The sequence below is a fragment of the Podarcis filfolensis genome (assembly GCF_964270895.1).
Source record: "Podarcis filfolensis genome assembly, chromosome: 1".
In the NCBI taxonomy this organism is placed as follows: domain Eukaryota; kingdom Metazoa; phylum Chordata; class Lepidosauria; order Squamata; family Lacertidae; genus Podarcis; species Podarcis filfolensis.
In genome coordinates this window covers 26826406-26848342 of record NC_139604.1, presented here as the reverse complement: position 1 = coordinate 26848342, position 21937 = coordinate 26826406, and the positions used below count along the sequence as shown (strand labels likewise).

Here is a 21937-nt window from a genome sequence, read left to right as displayed (position 1 = left end):
CAGAAATCGTGCAGCAGCGGCACAGCAGCAGCAGGAGGCCCCATTAGCTAAAGTGGTGCTTCAGGTTAAGAACAGTTTCAGGTTAAGAACAGACCTCCGGAACAAACTAAGTACTTAACCCAAGGTACCACTGTATTCTTATCATCCCAAGCTGATTTTGGAAGAAGCAAGGGAAAGCTGATATTTTTTCGCAATGTTCCCCATATCTATTTGTGCGGACACACACGTTTGAGTCCTGCCACATTCTGTCCCTGCCCTGCTGACCGAGTTCCTTGAATTAGTAACGCCTGCTGGAATGAGCCTGGGGGTCCTGGTTCTTTGATAGATTGTGAATTGTATTAAACAAGTGAAAGCTTATTCTGACTAGCCCAATATCCTGACAGCAAACCATATTTTTCAAGAATGGGAGAAGCCTAGCTCCTGATCACTAGGAGGTACCCCAAACATTTTTGTAAGAACATGGTTCCAACATTGCCCCAGAATTACAACTGAGCAAGGTGAGAGAATCAAGTGCTACAGCTCCAGAAAGTGCTGAATACAGTGCAAGTGTTCAGACAATTTCACCAGATATCAACTGGATTTTTTTTAAAAAGCACCCAAACCTTGGAGCAACTCATTTCCATCTGAAATGAACCAAGGTGTACTGAAGACGTGCACAACACAATGTATGCTTTCAAAAATAAGCCCCATACTGAGAGAAAGGGCTGGAATCCATTGTTAAATACTTCCCAGACTACTGAAAAATGTCATGGATCCACACCTCCTCGCCAACTGAGAAATCCACAAAATCTTCTTAAATGTGAATCATCATCATCATCATCATAATATAATAATTTATTATTTGTACCCCACCCATCTGGCTAGGTTTCCCCAGCCATTCTGGGCGGCTTCCAACAAAGATTAAAAATACATTAAAAACTTCCCTGAACAGGGCTGCCTTCAGATGTCTTCTAAATGTCAGGTAGTTGTTTATCTCTTTGACATCTGATGGGAGGGCGTTCCACAGAGGGGGCGCCACTACCGAGAAGGTCCTTTGCCTGGTTCCCTGTAGCTTTGCTTCTCGCAGCGAGGGAACTCGCAGTGAGGGAATGCCCTCAGCGCTGGACCTCAGCGTCTGGGCAGAATAATGGGGGTAGAGAAGCTCCTTCAGGTATACTGGGTCGAGGCCAAATCAATACTCACAAGGCGTTTAAATATCGTGTTTCAATGAGCTTCATGTCCGTTCATTCATAATCAAATATAAATACCACCAAAGTGCTTTGAGTGGACATTGTTTCACTGTTCCACATTCATTTTAGTCAAAACTTAAGTTAGACAAATAGTTCAACTGGCTCAGAACTATCTATACTGCAGCTTGCCAATGTGGCTCCCTCCACTACAACTCTTATCAGCCCCAGCCAGCATTGCCAACAGTCAGAGATGATGGGTTTTGTAATCTAATAATATGTGGAGGGCTTAATGTTGGCTAACCCTGGTCTATACGCTGGCCGATAGTTGCTCAAATATGGACAGTGCCTATACTTCACTGTTATTGGCAAGTGATGCAAGTGTTTCAGAGAAATAAGAAAAGAAACGGATATATTTGAGGACAAAAGGACCTTCAATCTGCAGGACAGAATTCAACTGAACAAAACCCCATGCTATACAGGTGAAACTCAAAAAATTAGAATATCGTGGAAAAGTTCATTTATTTCCGTAATCCAACTTGAAAGGTGAAACTAATATATGAGATTGACTCGTGACATGCAAAGCGAGATATGTCAAGCCTTGATTCATTATCATTGCGATGATCATGGCGTACAGCTTATGAAAACCCCAAATTAACAATCTCAGAAAATTAGAATATTCAATGAAATCAGCAAAACAAGGATTGCAAATCGAGCAAGATTGGACCTCTAAGAAGTAGAAGCACATCTCACTTTGCATGTCATGAGTCAATCTCATACATTAGTTTCACCTTTGAAGCCGAATTACTGAAATAAATGAACATTTCCACGATATTCTAATTTTTCAAGTTTCACCTGTATCTGGAGAAAAGAACCAACCAACACACCATCTGTTCTCCCCAGTCTAGGGCCCCCTTGTGACGTACAGTAGGAAAGACTGACGGGAGGTTAGCAAAGACCCCGCTCCCATGTGGCTGAAAGGATTGGTCCCACTGGTCTACCTCCATTGTCATCTGTGGCAGAAACACTTTTCGACTGCCCACATATTCAGACAGTGTGGGGGAGGGCTCACCTACTAATGTAGGTGAATAGATCGCCCCAATACGGGGAGTGGCCCTGACTGAGCCAGTATCCCTCCTGATTGAGAAAACCAGCACTATTTTTCTAGGTGCCAAAACTGAGTTCCGGTGAGTCCCGGCTGAAAAGGATACCTGGGTATGGCTAAAGTATCTCACCAGGGGCTAGTACCAAGTTCGCTGAGGAGTTTTATATTGAAGGACAACACTCAATTGTTACACCACAGATCCCTCCTTGTGTTCACCTGCCTCTTTCACCTCATACAGGAGGAAGAGAAGGGGCATGGGGCTCAGAATACTGCTAGCACAGAAATGTGCCCTCTGCATGCAGCCTATAGCACAATGACAAAATTCAGAGGTACGAGTGGAACAAGGGTAGTGTAGGCTGGAGCTTGTTTCACCAGCAGTTCACAGAGACTTGGCTCAACATCCTGCACACAATAGCCTTCAAAAGTCCCAACTGTCAACCCAGGGACTTAGGAGCTATGTTCAACAGCGTGGAGATTCTCCCAAAGCTTAGCTAGTTGTTATTTATTTGTAGACGTGCTGCCATCAAACAACTATACTTGTCTTTGTTGTTACTAGTTCAAACAAAACAAGGATGGGAAATAGTCCAAGCAATGCTGAAACTTTGATGGCCTCAAAGACAGAACGGAGGTGGGATAAAATTCTTCCTGAAGAAACACAGTGTGATCTTGAGCGTTACTCATTATCAACATGTCCACCTCCTCGCTTGCCAAAAAAAATTCCTATGTGCCTACCTTCGGAAGCCTTTGACAGATAAAGCAAAATGTCCTGAAATCAGCACAATCCATACTTCTCAAAACCCAAGATTAATCACTAACACATAAGCACAGAGGAAATGAAAAGAATCTGTTTCTTTGGTGCCCTCACACATGGTCAGGAGAAAAAGGGAGTTCCAACTGTGGAACCAGACATATATTTAAAGTGCACGCTGTCGCTAACTTGAAAGGAAGAGGCAAAACCTGAATAGCTAACAAAGAAAGCCATTCACACTCATGAGGCTAGAAGCACTGTTGCTAATTTCAGACAAGTGTGTTGTTCCATTCACTTCTAAGGGCAATAGTTTTAAAAACTATTATGCTTCACAATGACAAAAAAAAAAAATGATGCATGAATAGGCCTTTATGCAAGCCAATACATAATGCCCAGAAAAAAATATACAGTGGTATTCATAAGCAGAGTCTGTTGTGGTTTCAAATATCTCAACTAGATTATTTTATTGTCACGCTGAGATGCAACCCGTTGAAAGCAACCATGTGAATCTTCAAACTGAAATGAAATTCTACAAAACTAGGGAAGTTTTACAAAAAGGTTGTGCATCTCAGCTAACATTGTTTCACCCATCAGTCTGTTAAATTTATCTGAACCAATTCACTGATGATCAGAGCGGCAGAAGTTATCAATCCTTCCCAAGTGGTTGCCACTTCTCTCCCACAGGAAGTACTCAGTTACCGTTAAAATGTGTATGTTAATTTGTTTAGATTATGCAGGTATTAAGTATTTTACTGCCTAGCGCTAACAAAAATACTGATACAATTCCAAAAGCACACACACACACAGGGGAGGGGGGAGAGGAAGAGGAGACTTCGTGCTGAGATTGAGACATTTGTCATCCCAGACATTAAGGTTGTTTTCAAATGTCACATTTAACTTATGGCCCTCTCTTAGCACCTACCAATTAATCAATTTTTATACTTTCGGTAGGCATCCTAGAAAATATCAGAGCTCCTCTGCTGCACTTCCTGCTTGCCATACTGACGGCAGGACTCAAACATTCAGTGCAGCAAAATTTTGCCTTACCTAAAATGATCGTTAATTACAATTCGCATCAAATATTCAAGTATTCACACCAATCTGCCAATAATAGCTTGGTAAATATGTTTGTACTATTGTATCCACATGAATCTCTTAAGACATTTGAACTGTCAAAATGCATTCATCTGTTGTTTAGTACTCTTGAGTGGGGGTGGATAAGAGAGATCCAGTTGCCGGTGCACCTTGGGACCACCACCCACGTATTGTGGCGAGCAGGTGATTTGACACCTCCTCCTGCATTTGCAAACCTGCCCCCCCACACTGCCTTCATCAATCAACATACATAGCATAGGTTGTGTTCAGTTTGGCAGGTAGCAACTTTTGAAGGTCTGATATAAATCAATACTACAGAATAAAAAATGGCTGACTGCGTTTCAACAAATAGTACGGCAGCTGCCAAAGGTTTCCAGTGAATACCACAACTGTTAATCTGAAGAAGGATCTGCTTCCAACCTTCCAACAGTTTTGACTTCACCCCCAAAGGCGCAAATCCTCCATTGTCTCCAGAGACGGACGGATGCCAGCAGCAACTCTGCAAAGTACGGAGTGTTGTTGTTTTGCCACCCTGGTGAATATATACAGAGTGCTGCACATCTCTCCCAAAGCTTTTTCGGCAGTACAAAACATGTACAAGGTTGCTATATGTAAAACAGGCAGAGCAACCCAAACTTCCAATCCACTGTAGTTGGCAGGAAAGACCCCCCCCCCGGAAAGAAGCACCCCAATGTTTCCAAACAGTGGGTGGGCAGAAACTGGTGGTGGCAGCATCCCTGCCAACTGCACCCCCTGTGCCGGGGGGGGCACAGCCAGCAAACAACGCGCTGGATCCTGAGCCATCTCTGCAGTTGTCATGTGTAGGGTGCAGTTCAGACCTCTTCACTGTGCCAGCCTAGGAGCTAGCACAGCAAAGGGACATTTTTTCTCTCTCCCCTCCCCTAGAGGGGTATCAAGGGTACGTTGCGCCCTTGGCAAGGAGCTGTATTGCCCAACCACCACCCACAAAAATTGCTTTACCACACACCTTTGTGTTATGGTGCGAGAAGGATGGGAAGCTCTTCCCACATTTGATGTTGCCACGACAACGATGGCACGTTGCAACACACATACACATCACACACTCTACAGTCCAATAGGCGATTTTGGGGGGAGCAGGTCTGCACCCCTGGCTGGGGCTGCTTTCACCAACCCCTAGATACGCCTCTGCCCCTTCCATGCCTTCCAGCCTGGTCAGCACAAGCAACAGATCTGTGGCCCCGAGACTTTCAATATATTATTGTGAAATGCATGTATATTTAAGTGAAATGGATCTGATGTAGGCATATTGTCTTACCTTCGCGCAAACTAAAGGTGTAAACCAATGTACTTAATCAAAGCTGTCAAGCAGCTTGTTTTCTTAGCATTTTGCTAGTAAAGACATTGTTATGTACTGTACTACGCTTGGATCCTAGAACAATAGGCAAGTAGGATCCTAGAATGCAACAAGTGATTGGCTTGAAGAAAAGACCAATCAGGCTCCAGGAGGAAGTTAATCAGCCTATTAGGAGTGATTGGCCTGCAGGAAAAGACCAATCAGGCTCCAGGAGGAAAGCAGAATCAGCCAATCAGATGGGACTCATTGTGTAAATAATGTATATAAAAGCCTGAGGTTTGGGGGGCAATTCAACCAGTGTTTTACAAGCTGCAATAAAGAGTATGAAATCACTACAGGACCCCGAGTATAGTTCAGACATACCATGACACTTCTATATCATTTTTTTTTACAGATACAGAACAACTCTAATCCTTCAGTCTCTTGTAAGAACTGGGAAACCAATAAAACATCAAAAGGGTCATGGTAAGTCAAACGAAAGGACAGCCACTTACTTTGGCATTTACAGGCTGAGTTCTTGAAACAATACAAAATCACAGAGTTGTAGAGTTGCAAGCGACCCCAGGGGCCAATCTAGTCCAACCCCCTGCGATGCAGAAATCTCAACTAAAGAGCATCCACCACAGATGGTCCATCCAACCTCAGCTTAATATGAAAGAACTATGCTGGGCTCAAGGTGCAAAAAGGATTTGATTTCAAAAGATTTTACAAAAATGGTAAAACTATTGAAAGGTTTGTGTACTAATTACTCCTAACTTTTGAGTCTGATATATTGTCTGTCCTCTGGGCAAATTAGCTTCAACAATACTAACATCCAATCCATATTACTGAGATGGGAAGACCCCGTTCCGTCTCCCGTTTCAAAACCACGACTAGCAATGCAGCTGCTAGCATTAGCTGGCGCAAAGTCCTGGAACAGTGCAGTTCCTGAATCCTAAGCCAAACCATTTGCTAGAGAGGGGCTTGATCTGAACCCTTCAGTTGCATTAACCAGATGTTGGCACAGCCAAACCAGACAAGAACCACCATTTCCATCCTGTCAACCGCGTTAGGTTGGCAGGACTTTTGAGGGCAGTGGTGGTTCCACCACTCTGAACAACTCCTGGGTCGTTAGGGTTGCTATGCCCCTAAAATAAACACCTGAAAACCAATGAAGTGAAAAGGTGAACTCAATTGTTCAAGCAGAATTTGATCATACTAGGAAACCTGAGAAACACCATCAACACATCACAAGGAATAGACTTTAATTTTAAGATAATTTAATGTGTTGGCTGTTCATGCTCCAATTAACTCTGGCTACAATCCCATGCACATCTACCTGTGAGTAAACCCCACCGAATACAGTGAGACTTATTTCGGAGTAAGCATGCACAGAATTGCAGTCATGCTGCGATACAACACACTGAACAAAGCTTGCATGGCCATAACCAGATTAAAAAAAATGAGCCACAAAATCCCTGACCCAGACCTTTTAAATATGAATACCACACGTTTTCATGCACATATTGTGAATGTTAATATTGTGTGCTTTATAATTGTTTTATACTTGCAAATAGCTTAGAAACCATCTTGACAATTATGGGGGATATAAAGTGATAGTAACGTTTTCTCTCAAATATATGTCAAAAGTGGCCAGACAGGTGCAGTCAACCACAATGAAGAATGTTCAACAATGTCTGAAATTCTTTGCAGTAGAGAGAACAGTCTTCTTCTCTCTTTGGTGGTCAAGCTAGATGAGAACATTCCAGTGCTCTTTAAAAGGAATGTGGCCAGTGATCACCTGCCTTGAACTGATTCCCATGACAGGACTGTAAGACTTACTTGATATTTTATAATTCAGGTAACCCAGGCTGCTTCATGATGGAGTTAAAAGTGGGGAGAAAACACTGAGTGCCAGTGATGGCTATCTGCTTTAAATGTGGCTTATGATATAGTCAGTACAGTGGTACCTCGGGTTACATACGCTTCAGGTTACATACGCTTCAGGTTACAGACTCCACTAACCCAGAAATAGTACCTCGGGTTAAGAATTTTGCTTCAGGATGAGAACAGAAATTGCGCAGCGGCAGCGGGAGGCCCCATTAGCTAAAGTGGTGCTTCAGGTTAAGAACAGTTTCAGGTTAAGAACAGACCTCCCGAACGAATTAAGTACTTAACCCGAGGTACCACTGTAAAGTCAACGCAGAACCTAAGCAAAGTTTTCTTTAGCTGCCAGTGTCATCTTGATCAACTGACTACAGCCAAACTGTTTTAGGCGTGACAGATATGAGCAGAGCGCTGAACCCGGAATTGACCTGAAAACGCCATCAAATATGTCCCTAAAAGGGTGGGGCAGGCGCAGAACAGAGTGTTTCAATTGCACGATTCCATGCAAGTGTGCAATGATTCGGAACACAAACACACACACCCCAATCTGGGGTTGCCTGTCTTGGCTTCCTAAGACTACTTGGCAATCTCAAAGCAGCTGTCTCTGGTTCACAAAACTGTAACTGTGTGCCTCACAGTAACAACTTCCAAGGAGGGGTGTTTTTAATCATCTTCAGAACATACAGGCAGCAACTGTTTTAGGTGCATGTGATATGGGCACGACTGCGCACACACACATTGCGCCAAACCCGGAAGCGACCCAAAAATGTCATGAAAAGGGGTGGAACAAGGCTGGGGCAGAACAGGGTCTTTGCAGGTTTTCTCAATTGTGTTTCAAATATGTGTGATTTCATTTAGACGTGTGGTGCCTTGCAATGTAACCCCCGCATAAATTGGGAGTTGCCTGTATTCCAAAGGACTTTAATCACTGTACCATTCTTTTGGTGCCTTTCACTGTCCTGAAATGGACAGCTCTGGATTCAGGATGAGAAAAAGAACAACAGAACCTTTCGCCCCTCATCTAAGCCAAAATTTCCTACAGGCACATGGTCCTGAGCTACTTTGTTAAAGGTAAAGGTAAAGGGACCCCTGACCATTAGGTCCCATCACGGCCGACTCTGGGGTTGCGGCGCTCATCTCGCTTTATTGGCCGAAGGAGCTTCCACGTACAGCTTCCGCGTCATGTGGCCAGCATGACTAAGCCGCTTCTGGCAAACGCCGTTTACCTTCCCGCCGGAGCGGTACCTATTTATCTACTTGCACTTTGACATGCTTTCGAACTGCTAGGTTGGTAGGAGCAGGGACCGAGCAACGGGAGCTCACCCCGTTGCAGGGATTCGAACTGCCGACCTTCTGATCGGCAAGTCCTAGGCTCTGTGGTTTAACCCACAGCACCACCCGCGTCCCTGAGCTACTTAGTTAGGCTGTACCAATTTATTCCAGATTCGATTGTGGCTTCGTGTACATAACTGGATTTTTGCTTTCTATAAAACAACGGGGTATCTCACATCCTCATGAGAGCCATGGGAGTAAAGCTCAGGTCAGGGTGCAAATGTCATAAAAAATGACATATTTAGGTTGAAATCCTATACTACACATTTTCATCAAGGAGATAACCTATGTATTCGTCATTGCCCCCACCCCAATATTCTGTAGTTTATTAAGAATCTTCTAAGTTTACAAGAAAATTGCAAGAAGTTTTGCTAAGTTTGGCAAAATATGAAAATTGTGGAGGTGATGACTATATGACAAAATCCTGTCCCTTCCCCACCCCCCACCCCGACACATGAAGAATTTATTTATTAAATGTATAGCCTGTCTTCATTTAATTCAGGGCTGTGTAGGTTTGCCAAGAAGTCCTGTATCTGGGCACTGACCAGAGAAATGCCTAATTCGTTTTAACATGTATCTTTAGAACAGTATGGAACTACTCCAGCCGTCCGAAAACTTACTGTAGTTTCTTCTTAAATGACAAGAAATACAAGTTTCCTTTAGGTTAATCTTACATTCAGGTTGTGTCAGCTAAAGTAATGCAAATGATTCGGGGTCAAATTCTGAAAGGCTTTCCTTAGTCCACTGCATTTGGTAGAATTTTGCAGGAGTAAGCACTTTAAAAAGGAAAAAAAACTTAAGGGGGGGGGGCCTTGAGCTAAAGGGCAGCAGGTTTAGCTCTTCATTATCTAAAAGAAAAATAAACAGGGTTGGTCTTTGATCTGCCAAAAACCTAACACCGCAAGAAGACAAATATGAGGGGAAAGCTCAGAACAATACTACTTCAGGTCACAAAGCCCAGAAGGAAAGGGAGAAAAGGGCTTTACTGGTATTGCTATTTGCTGTCTCCCCTCAAATGACTGTTCTAATTTCCTGTAGAACACATGGAAAGTAAATCTGGATTAAAGTGGAATTGTGTTACTCAAATTTCTAGTTAGCTCAATATATAAAAGAAGGGAAGTCTTTCATGGACCTGGAAGTGTTAAATAGATTGCACGTCTATCTTAGCTTAAGTCTCCTTAGATGCCCAGTACCTGTTTGTCTTCAGTTTTGCAGCTTAATAATTGGCTGTAACTCTAACCACTGGCAAAGTGGAATTTACCGTAAGTCTAACCAGGTGTCATCTAGTTACTGCTTTCAACGTGTATCTGAAATTGTCCTATTCTTGTCCTATTCTCCACTTTAAGTGATTACTTAGCAAATTCCTGATACGCTTCCCTGCTTGGGACATAGAAAAAGAGTAAATTATTAAAGAAACATTAAGGGAAGTAGAAAAACCGAGCACCATTTATTCAAAAATACATCACCGATAAAGATTCTCTAGTTAAATGATATTTAATTTGTTGTCAACCTATTAAAGGACTTGCAAACAGCTTCTTTATCTTCTTCTGGGAAAAAACCCCATAAAATTAGACAAATAGTTTATAACCTTTTGCTATACTTATTTTGAGTAAGAGTGAATCTGAACCGCTATTCTTAACACCCACCATTGTTCTAAACAATTTAAAAAGAATTAAAGAGAAATCTAAACAATACTGACTATTAATGACAGAAATATTAGCCTAGTACTCGATACTCTTAAATAAAGCAAATACAAAATTGCTATCACTACAATGAGAGCAAATTGTAAAAATTACTACCTTTATTCAACACAAAATGGTAGTATTTATTAAAATTTTATGCTGCTTAATATAAAAAATTATCTAAGACATTTACATAAAAACTGTGAAAATACAACAACATTCAATCTAATTTCCTAAAAGCTGGGGGAAAGTAAAATGATACATCACAACTAAAAGTTAGCAGGATACAAAACAATAAATTTAAACATTTAATATCCTTTATATCCTTTCCCCCTGTGAGTTAGATCCTTCATCCTTGATCAAAATCAAATCTCCATTACAGACTTTCCACAAGACAGGACATAGCCCAGTGCATAGCAGTTTATTTGGCTCAAGGCTTACTAAAAGTCCTTTATAATATAAATTTTTCCTATACTAGAATGGAACAGCACAACTCCAGAGAACATAATGGGCTGGTTCAAACAGAACTGGAAACTATGGCTTCCTGCTATGTGAAAGAGTTGTAGACTCATGAATGCCCCCACACCAGAAGACGAAATTGGAAATCTACTTCCAATTTTATCAAACCATGACCAAGCCAGTATCAAACCACTGTTTTGGATTCCAGCTTGTTCACAAACCCATAGGTTAAGCAAACTATAGTTGAACTCATCTGGATGCAAGGAAGGGCTGTGAATAGTTTACAGCTGGAAGTGGTGGCTACTCATTCAGAGATTCAGATGTTCTATCATCTGAGTAAATACAAACCAGACAACCCTGGCTGTCTTGTTGTCTGTGGCATTGGCACTATCACAGTAAGGATTTTTAGTTACAGACTAAATTTACAAGCTGTGTGCTGCTATCCCTAGTTATTTACTGAGATAAGCATACCTGAGATAACAATAGCCCATTAACTATCTTCCGCAGAATGCTATTCCAACAACCTTAGATGCCGAGGTTCTGTACACTAACATCCCCCACAAAGATGGGCTACAAACTAGGGATACTAGCCTTGATGCTGCCACAGCACATCTGGATAGCATGCTTTCCCACTGTGTCCTCGCCCGCCATTATTTATGAGTAGGGTTATAGGGTTTTAAGTTAAATGCATTGCAGTTGGCACCAAACATGGTTCAACCATGCCAACAATTCATTTCCCAGTACCTCATGTTTACCGGAGATATGCTTGGCATCATCTAGACCAGCCTTTCTCAACCTGTGGGTCCCCAGATGTTGTTGAACTACAACTCCCACCACCCTTAGCTAGCAAGGGCAGAGGTCAGGGATGGTGGGAGTTGTAATCCAACAACATCTGGGGACCCACAGGTTGAGAACCGCTGATCTAGACCTATCATCTAGGTTCCACCAGAATTCAACCCATCCTCAACCTGAGCTTGGAAGCTCAGCAAGTTAATTTTCCAAGCACCATGATACAGTTATGAGGACAACCATCACCTAATACCATAAACTTACTAATCACCAGTGCTTTTCTTTTCAGAGGGTACTCAAGGGCACATCTTTATGTTGTGTGGCACTTACTGTAACGACTTCATGGTGAGTACTTGCACCTATTTTTCTAGGGGGGGGGAGCACTGCTAACCACCGTACATCAGCTTGTTTTCAACTAACTCAAATGTGCATCACACAATCCATCAACTACAGTCATGCTCTACAACACAACTACATTTGTTACAGCTCATCAGACAAGAGCTAGCACTAGAGCAACAACAGGGTGTCTTAAAACTGCAGTAGTCACCCAATTAAGTTAAGAATCAGATTGAGAAGCTCAGACTGGTGCTCAAGAGAAAACTGTTATGTCAGGTCCAGAAGAGAAATTGACAAAACATTTCTTGTCAATCACAGGCCCCAGCCAAAATGTAACTACAACCCATTCAGAGTGATACTTCTCCTTCAAATGCCTTGGGGAGGAGACCAGCTCTCATTCACAGACTGGCCCCTATTCTAAAATGGCTACTCACCTACAACTATTTAACAAAGATGCAAACCCAGGAACTAAGCTCTGGAACAAACTCAGAGGCAGACTCTGTTCCCATCTTTATTCAGGTAACGCTATGACAATACATGGCAACATCTGCCATACTATCACGAGGTTCATTCACCTGCTCAACACCCAGTGTGTTCACATATGCAATCGCCTGCCATGATGCCTACATAAATAAAACAAGCCAATGTTTCAACACAAGCTAATAAATGGGCACAATTCTGACATCAGAAATGACTTCATTAAGAGCTTCCGTCTTCCAGAAGGAGAATATTTCAGTCTCCCCTTAAAGGGCACTCTGCTGCTGACTTGAAAGTCAACATGGTTCAACAAGATGACTTTAAAGAGAGGCTCACATTCAAAACTGCTGAACGAGAATTTGTCAGGAAGTTCTAGCCTAGATGGATCATTCAAAATTATAGTTCACAACAGCTGTTGAATTAGGATAGCATAGCTAAATGTTTAACATTGCTGTTGGGAATGCCATTGTGAATGGGTCAGTCTGTTTTTTTATCTTGTATACCAGAAGTTGGCAGGTAGTATACTGAGATCTCTTGATAGCTTTCTGGGTAGATAATGTAGAAATTTCCAATTTCCAGTTATTTAATATTAACAACACAAAAGCTTTCCTGATTTGAGGGAGGGGTGAGGAGTGGATTTTTGTGTGAGCCTTTTAGGGTGGTGCATAATTATCTTTTATGAGGAGGCCCACTGAAATTAATGGATTTGGGTTAGCCATGTTCATTCATTTCAATGGGTCTACTCTGAGTGTAACTGTTGCATGGGGTGGAGGGGAGGAGATGAGAAGATTCAGTAGCAAGGGAAGGACAAAGGTTCCACACACACACCAGTCCCTTACCTCTCTGGCACATTCACTGAAGAGGACTCAGGGCTGGCAGCCTTGAATCTGAGATTTTTATACTGTACTTACATTACTGTACTGTACTTACATTTCGTACTGTACTCTCTGGAAGAAGGCCCAGAGAGAGGAAAGGTAAAAGGCACCCTGTTCTTTTTCTCCCTTCTAAAACATCCCTGCATAGTACAAAGAGATTGGTTCTAAAGAACATACTTTCCCCACCACAACCAATGCTTCCCCAAGACAATTTGTTAGGAGCCAGGCTAATTTCCTCTTTTTTTACTACTACTGTACTACTTTCTCTCTCAATTGCCACCACAACATTCTGAGCATCCTGTAAACTCACAGGTCACGGGAACCTCTTAGAAAGTTTAACATTTTGTTTTCCTTTTAATTCACAAACTTACTTCTGTATACATATGTATCCTCCCTACTATTTTTTTTTGAATTTTTTTTATTGATATTCCACTTGCAAAATATACAAACTTAAACTGCATAACAGCATGCAACCTACATGAGTGTAGGTAACATAATGAAATAAAAGTCTTACGTTTTATAAACTGGATCAAGAGAGAAAAGAGATGGAACAGTTACAATAACAGTTTATTTTAGTTACACGTATCCTTTAGACTGGCAAACGCAGGTAAGTAACATTGTAAGGATGTCAGTGATTTGGTTTTACATATTTTTGTTTTCATCTTTGAATAACTGGCCAGAAACAGTCAAATTAACAAGGGGGGGGGGGGAGATAAAGTAAAGTATATACACCACACTACATTCATTGTAAAAAAAACTACAGGTCCTGCTCTGCCATATGTGTAATTCAGCTGAATGTTTTCCTGCTTTGCGTTATACAGAATGGTGTAATATCCAATACTTGGCATCTACACGACAAAAGCTTATATATGTTTATACTTCTCAGAGTCGAATTCTGCTCTTAACCATGAATAAGAGACAATTTTGGGACTAGATCTTCTGGACAGAATCCAGAAGGGATTTGCATTTAATTAGGAATTCCAGATTCTCACCATGGTTCCCATTTCTGAAAATGGAGCATTTTTCAGAGCATGTCATACCTAACTCATGCCTGGTTTAAAAAATGCCTTTAAGGAGGTCGGAGGTCAGATTCCAGGCGATGTCCACGGGGGTCTCGGACAATAGGTTCCCATATGACGGACTCTGCATATGTGGGCCAGCCACAGGTGGAAGACAGCATGCATTACTTGTTAATCTGCCTTTTTTATAGGGATTAAAGAGACTGATTTCGGAAACCTTTGTTAATTAGGCTTACTAAGGCAGAAATGGTTCCCTTTATTTTGAGCGACGCCAACAGATTTGTGACACATAAAAGTGGCGCTTTATGCTCCGGATGCAAGAAAGAATTGTAGAATCGTAGAGATGGACGGGACCATGAGGTTCACCTAGTCTAACCCCTTGAATGCAGGAATCTTTCACCCAACACAGGGCTCAAACCCATGACCCTGAGATTAAGAGTCTTAGGCTCTACTGACTGAGGTATCCCGTGATCACACACAGAGAGAGAGAATATTGCAGTAAGTTGCACTGGAGATTCAAAGGTCTAACAGAAGTTAAGTTAGGTACAGTATAACCTAGCAGGTGATACTTATGAACTCTGACTCCCTTGCTTTATGTAATTGATTGTACGCAGTATGTTATGGTTCACGGTTTGGCAATTTGTAATGTTATAGGTAAAGGTAAAGGGACCCCTTGACTGTGGCCGACTCTGGGGTTGCGGCGCTGATCTCGCTCTATAGGCCGAGGGAGTCGGCGTTTGTCCACAGACAGCTTCTAGGTCATGTGGCCAGCGTGACTAAGCAGCTTCTGACGAACCAGACCAGCACACAGAAACGCCATTTACCTTCCCGCCGGAGTGGTACCTATTTATCTACTTGCACTTTGACGTGCTTTCGAACTGCTAGGTTGGCAGGAGCTGGGCCCATGCAACGGGAGCTCATCCCGTTGTGGGGATTTGAACCGCCAACCTTCTGATCGGCAAGTCCTAGGCTCTGTGGTTTAACCCACAGCACCACCCGCGTCCCATTTGTAATGTTATAGCCTTTGGTTAATAATAAATAATAATAATAGTAATAACAGCAACAACAACAACAATTTTATTATTTATGCCGCGCTCATCTGCATCTGTCTGGGTTTCCCCAGCCACTCTGGGCAGCTTACAACACATATAAAACAACAGAAAAACATCAAACATTAAAAACTTCCCTATACAGGGCTGCCTTCAGATGTATTCCAAAAGTCGTGCAGTTGTTTATCTCTACATCATCTGACAGGAGGGCGTTCCACAGGGTGGGTGCCACTGCCGAAAAGGCCCTCTCTGACTGGTTCCCTGTAACTTCACTTTTCACAACAAAAAAAATTTTTTTTCCTTCCAGTAGCACCTTAAAGACCAACTAAGTTGGTTCTTGGTATGAGCTTTCGTGTGCATGCACACTTCTTCAGATACACTGAAACAGAAGTTGCCAGATCCTTCTATATAGTGAGAAGGTGGGGAGGGGTATTACTCAGAAGGGTGGTGGGAATGGGTGGTTGGCAGATAGCTGTGATGAGCCTGTTGACGACTCTTAACGACTGCAATAGGTCTTACAGGAAAAAGCAAGGGGTGAGAAGGTGAAAAATGGCTTTGTCATGTATAATGAGATAAGAATCCAATGTCTTTGTTCAGACCAGGTCTCTCCATGGTTTTAAGTTTGGTAATGAGTTGCAATTCAGCAGCTTCTCTTTCCAGTCTATTTCTGAAATTCCTTTGTAGTAATACAGCTACTTTGAGATCTTGTATAGAATGTCCTGGGAGATTGAAGTGTTCTCCTACTGGTTTCTCTGTCTTGTGATTCTTGATGTCCGATTTATGTCCGTTTATTCTTTGGTGTAAGATTTGGCCTGTTTGTCCAATATAGAGAGCTGAGGGACACTGTTGGCATTTGATGGCATATACAATGTTAGACGATGAGCAATTAAATAGTCCCGAGATGGTATGTGTGATGTTGTTGGGGCCAGTAATGGTGTTGTCCGGGTGTATGTGGCAGCAAAGTTGGCATCTGGGTTTATTGCAGGCTCTGGTGCCAGTGTCCGTGTTACGTCTGGTTGTAGTATTATTGTGGGTTAGGAGTTGTTTAAGATTGGGTGGCTGTCTGTAGGCAATGAAAGGTCTTCCTCCCAGAGCTTGAGAAAGAGAACTGTCATTGTCCAGGAGAGGTTGTAGATCTCTGATGATGCGTTGTACTGTTTTAACTTGGGAGCTGTATGTGATGACTAGAGGTATTCTGTTATTTTCTTTTTTGGGTCTGTCTTGCAGCAAGTTCTCTCTGGGTATCTGTCTGGCTCTGTTGATCTGTTGTCTAACTTCATCTGCTCGGTATTTTAGTTCTAAAAAGGTTTGCTGTAGATCTCTTAGGTGAGAGTCTCTGTCTGTAGAATTGGAACAGATACGGCTGTAACTTCACTTTTCACAGTGAGGAAACCGCCAGAAGACCCTCTTAAACTCATTGGTATATACTTGTGTAATTAATAAAATTGTGGTAGACTGCACAAAAAATGTCCCATTTCTTTTTTCTCTTTTGCCACTTGTAATTTTTGTGTTAGTTTTTCCAGCAGTGCTGCCTGCCACACAACATTATACTACTGCTCTGTGTTGTAAAGATTTCCAGGGTCTGCCTATGGTTCCTCATTTGTGATTTGCTCCATGTCCTGACCATATAAATTGAGTAACGCCAAGCCAAGGGCCATAGGAATTATCTGTGCCATAATCAGTGATCTCTCTCCAAATATATGCTTCCAAAGTTTTTCTACTCTCTGGCACACTCCTGCCACAGGGCACTCCCATCCAAAGTAGAAAATGTTGGTGCATAGCTATACTAGGGCATCCGACACATGGGACAGCTATTTGGTTTTATATAGGATAGATGCCTAGGAGTTAAATACCATCCCGTGTACAATCTTGAAAGTTCTTTCCCTGGTTGTTGCTGAAAGGACTTAAAGGTACCCCTGCCCGTACGGGCCAGTCGTGTCCGACTCTAGGGTTGTGCGCCCATCTCACTTAAGAGGCCGGGGGCCAGCGCTGTCCGCAGACACTTCCGGGTCACATGGCCTGCGTGACAAGCTGCATCTGGCGAGCCAGCGCAGCACACGGAAACGTCGTTTACCTTCCCGCTAGTAAGCGGTCCCTATTTATCTACTTGCACCCGGGGGTGCTTTCGAACTGCTAGGTTGGCAGGCGCTGGGACCAAGCAACGGGAGCGCACCCCGCGGCGGGGATTCGAACCGCCAACCTGACGATTGGCAAGTCCTAGGCGCTGAGGTGTTACCCACAGCGCCACCCGCGTCCCTCGCTGAAAGGACTTATGTGATGCTTTTGGCCATAGTTTATTCTGTTCCTCTTCTTCTATGCCATTCCAGTTTGAATTCCCACCAACTTTTCAAAGTTTGTTGAGGACAGAATTGTGATTCTATAATTTATCTACATATAAATGAGATCAAACCCTTTATCATTGTGTTTTCTCCCATGACTATTTTCTCATATGCCGTTAATTGTCTCATAACTTTTAAAAAAAAAATCTGTACATTTGTTAAGGAGGATCTTAATTGGTGCCCCAATAGCCATGAAATTTGAACATTCTCCAGTTGAGTTTATAACTCAAGTTACTGTCAGCGACTGTCCTCCTTTGTAATATGCTTTTTTAAAAAATACAACTGTTTTTCTTTCCCCACAGCCACATTGTAAGATCTATACTAATTTTCAAAAAGCAGGTGGCAATGAAGTGAAATTAAAGGAGAAAGATCCAACGCTAAGACCTTTGCCCATTATATTCAAATTATAAATGCTGTATGCCAGTGGTTTTCAACCAGTGTGCTGTGACACCCTGGGGTGCCTTGAATGATGGTTGGGGTGCTGCGGGCAACACTGGCCTCCGTCCCTCTTTCCTTCCTTCCCTCCCTCCTCTGACACCCTCTCATGTCTCTGCCTCCCAAAGGCTTGCACAGCTATTTGTTGCAGCAGCCCTGGCTACAAGCTCCCCAGGCAAATGGTGCCTCTGGGGCTGGCCAGGGGGTGCTGGTTGCCAGGAACTGAGGCAGCCTCAGAGTAAGCAAGCAAGCAGGCGAGGGAGCCCAGCCAGCCAGTCCACCAGCCCTTGCCGTTGGGAATGGACAGACAAGTCCCAGGCCTCTGTGGGGCAGTGTGAGGAGGCACCTCTCTTTGGCACAGGGGTGGGGGCAGCTCAGAGACCAGAGGTGGTATCTGTGGCTGCCCAGAGGGCTCCCAAGGAGAGGTGAGAGGAGAAGAGACTGAGGGAACACTCCCACAAGGGAAGATGTTTCTAAAGAGGCTGAGAGGCTGCCAGCTGTGCAGGCAAGGGGTGACAAAACTGATCCCCACAGGGGTACCGCAGAAATAATGTACAGTTGATCAAGGGAGCCATTGAAAACCTCTGTTGTAAGCATTTCATGTTCATGTAAACATGAACAGATCCGTAAACCAATGTTTCCTATGTTCCTAGCTTACTCAGCAAACTTTGTGGTCAAGTAAGAATTTGAACCCAGGCCTCTGAAGGAGCATCTCCACCCGCACTCCAGCCCAGACACTAAAGTCCAGCTCCGAGGGCTTTCTGGTGGTTCCCTCACTGCAAGCAGTGAGGTTACAGGGAACCAGGCGGAGGGCCTTTTCGGTAGTGGTACCCGCCCTGTGGAATGCCCTCCCATCAGATGTCAAGTAAATAAACAAATATCTGACTTTTAGACGACATGCGAATGCAGCCCTGTTTAGGAAAGTTTTTAATGTTTGATGTTTTATTGTGTTTTTGATATTCTGTTGGGAGCCACCCAGAGTAGCTGGAGAATCCCAGCCAGATGGGTAGGGTATAAATAATAAATTACATTATTATTAATAATTATTATCATCATCATTGGTCTAAATCCAGCACTCTAACCACTACACCATACTGGCAATAAATATCACAGACTTACTACCCCCCGCCAATCACACATGCACATACCAAGAATGTTGCATTTGGTATAATATATTAACATGACTTAAGCCTACAAAATGTGTCTCTGGGGCCTGATGTGATGCTCAGAGCCCAGAATTTTCCACACAAGTAAGGTTTGGGAATGAAAATGCCCTCTCAGCAGTGTTAGGGGGAGGGGGGGGGAGACCTGGAAATTCAAAGACATGCCAGCCCTTCCTTGGCTCCAGACATTAATGAAAATAATAACTGCAAGGGAATTAGCTTCCTGCCCATGTTGACCTTCTCAGTGGGACCTTTTGCAGGTATCTGCTTCCCCCCCTCGGAAAGAGGGTGCTGTTAGCAGCAGTTGCTGTATAATTACTTACTTGATTCCTTCTAAGGAGCTTAGGCTAAGAGTTGAGCAAAGAAAGCAGATTAACAGTTTGAATGCACCCACACAACCTACACACACACACACTCTGGTGGCTGGAGGGGGCGGTCCCCAGGCCTACAGATGTGCCCCAAGAAATCTAGTCCTAATCCTGCTTCAACAATGGGGTTTTCATTAATTGTAGGGTAATTACGCTTTGCTTGTGCGGGAGGCCAGAGAGGGAGAGGGGCAGGGAGGAAGGGGCTGCCATTACAAGGTGGGAATGAGGCTGTGGGAGATAGAGCTCCTCCATCCTCAACAGTCAGATTAGTACCAGGGGATGAAGAGGAGGAGGAGGTGGTGGTGATGCGGCCAAAGGCTCTGCCAGTCACATGCTTCCCGGCGTTGCCTAGCAACAGCAAAGCTCAGAGAAAAAGTTCTCTCCTGCAACTTCAAATCTGCCAGGGAGAGCCTGACCGATGTGGAAGGGGGCTTATTATTCTGCTTTGGACAAAAACAACAACCGTTCTTTGCTTTGCAAAAAGGAAACACACACACACACAACCCCTCCAGCGTACAAAGTTGCACAAATTTCCCTCCAACACATACATACATACATATATGTATGTATATGTATGTATATCATTGCAACAAAAAATCGCGCGCGCGCACCGGTCCAAAGCCAACCCACTTCAAGACGACGGTAAGCGGATGCACCTTGCAGCAGCAAAAAACAAAAGCACCCTCACGGCACTCGTGCGCGCGCGATTTAGAGTTGCAATGAATCTATGCCCAAAATATATGTATTTAGAAATTGCAAAGCCAATCAACGGCCGTCCGCACGAGCGACTACCACCAGCTCGGCCCGCAACAGTTACAAAACTGTTGAGAGGATGAACTCGCGAACACAAACGCGGGCTGGCCGAGCGCGCACGCGGGGCAGGGGGCGGGTCCGGGTGCGAATTCGGAGCGCCTTCGAGCGAGCGCGTTTGTGAGAAAATCCCTCCCCGGCGATGGAAGAAGCTGGAGCCCGCTTCTTTGTCGCTTGTCAAGCGCGTCCACTGTTGGGAGGGAGAAAGTTATTCTCCATAGAGGACCCGCTAGGTGGAAAAAAACTAAAGGCGAGCAAGCCCCCTCCCCCCCACCACCCTCAGTCCTCTGCCCCCTCCCTTTAAAAAAAGACACTTAAAAGTTGTGGGGTTCCCCCTGGAGCTGCAAAGGCACGGAGGGGGGCTTACCTTGGCAGGCAGCTTGCAAGATGCATGCAGCGAACAAGGCGAGCACTTGGCAGGCAGCGGCTGCTCCGCCGTCCAGGCGCCGTCGAGGTCCCATCTGCGCGGGGATGCTTGCAGGGAGCCCTCGCAGCCACGCAGCTGGCCGGGCTTGGCGAGGAAGGCGCGCTTCTGCAAGCACCTCTCGGGCTGCCCTCCCTCTGTCTGTCTGCCTGTCTGTCTGTCTCTCTCTCCCCGCCCGCCCTGTCTTTCCCGATCCCGCTAGTTGCAGAAGAAAGGCGCGCTCGTCAGCTGAGGCATCGCTTGGCCTCGACGCTCCCACCCTCTCCAGACATTGCATAAAGCTCTTTATACCCGCCGGCCCCGGAACTAGCATGAGGCATTTGCTCCAGGCCCGGGAAGCCCGGGCAGCGCTTGCCCCTCCCTTCAGTTGCACTTTGCAACCGGGGCGTGCGGAGATGCAACTTTGCAAGCGAAACTTCCAAGTCGCTTCCTGCAGGGTCCCCTGGCCTTTGCAGCAGGAGCGGTGTGGGGCAAGGATCACGACCCAGCAATATTGAGCAAGCTTCAAGTGGGACTTTTTCGCGAGGAGCTGCTCCCCTCAAAGAAAGCTTGTCAAGGGTGGGGGGTGAAGGCAATATTTGGGTGGGGGGTCGTTTAAAATGGGAGAGTTTTCGTTTCATTCCAGTCATCATCATAATTCCTTATACAACAGCTGCAATATTCTATTCGTGTTGACACATTAAATGATTTATAAAAACTACAGGTGAGGATCTCAAACTATACCAGTAAGGTTTTGGAACACAGAAATAAAGGAAACCATCAATTCTCACATAATTCCAAATTATAGAATTTGATATTTGAATGATTGATTGTATTATAATTTGGTATTGTTATAATGAGGCTATTATTGGATTATAATTGAAAATTAATTTTAAAAATTATAAAAGAAATCTGAGAGTTTTCTTTTAAAAGTATGAAATGCTTTATAAATGGTTCCCAAGTGGCAGCTGGGCAGCTAGCCGGCCATAGAGTGGTGCTTAAAATGTGTGATACAGCCCCAACACGAATGCCCCATACAAAGTACTGTTATGTTAATGTTATTGTTTCAGTGGATCTTCATCTAT

General features: G+C 43.8%; 1 protein-coding gene across 2 annotated transcripts in view; it reads right to left on the bottom strand.

Moving 5' to 3' along the window:
• The window catches only part of LRP2 (LDL receptor related protein 2), a 144755-nt gene extending 123546 nt beyond the window's left edge, over positions 1-21209 (bottom strand). Inside the window, exon 1 of one of the 2 annotated variants that reach the window (XM_083625423.1) lies at positions 20817-21209. In XM_083625423.1, the coding sequence (XP_083481549.1) occupies positions 20817-21186 (370 nt within the window). In that variant the 5' untranslated portion in view covers positions 21187-21209. The remainder of the gene's footprint in view (positions 1-20816) is intronic. The other variant, XM_083625422.1, reaches the window with a different exon arrangement.
• Positions 21210-21937: the final 728 nt, after the last annotated feature.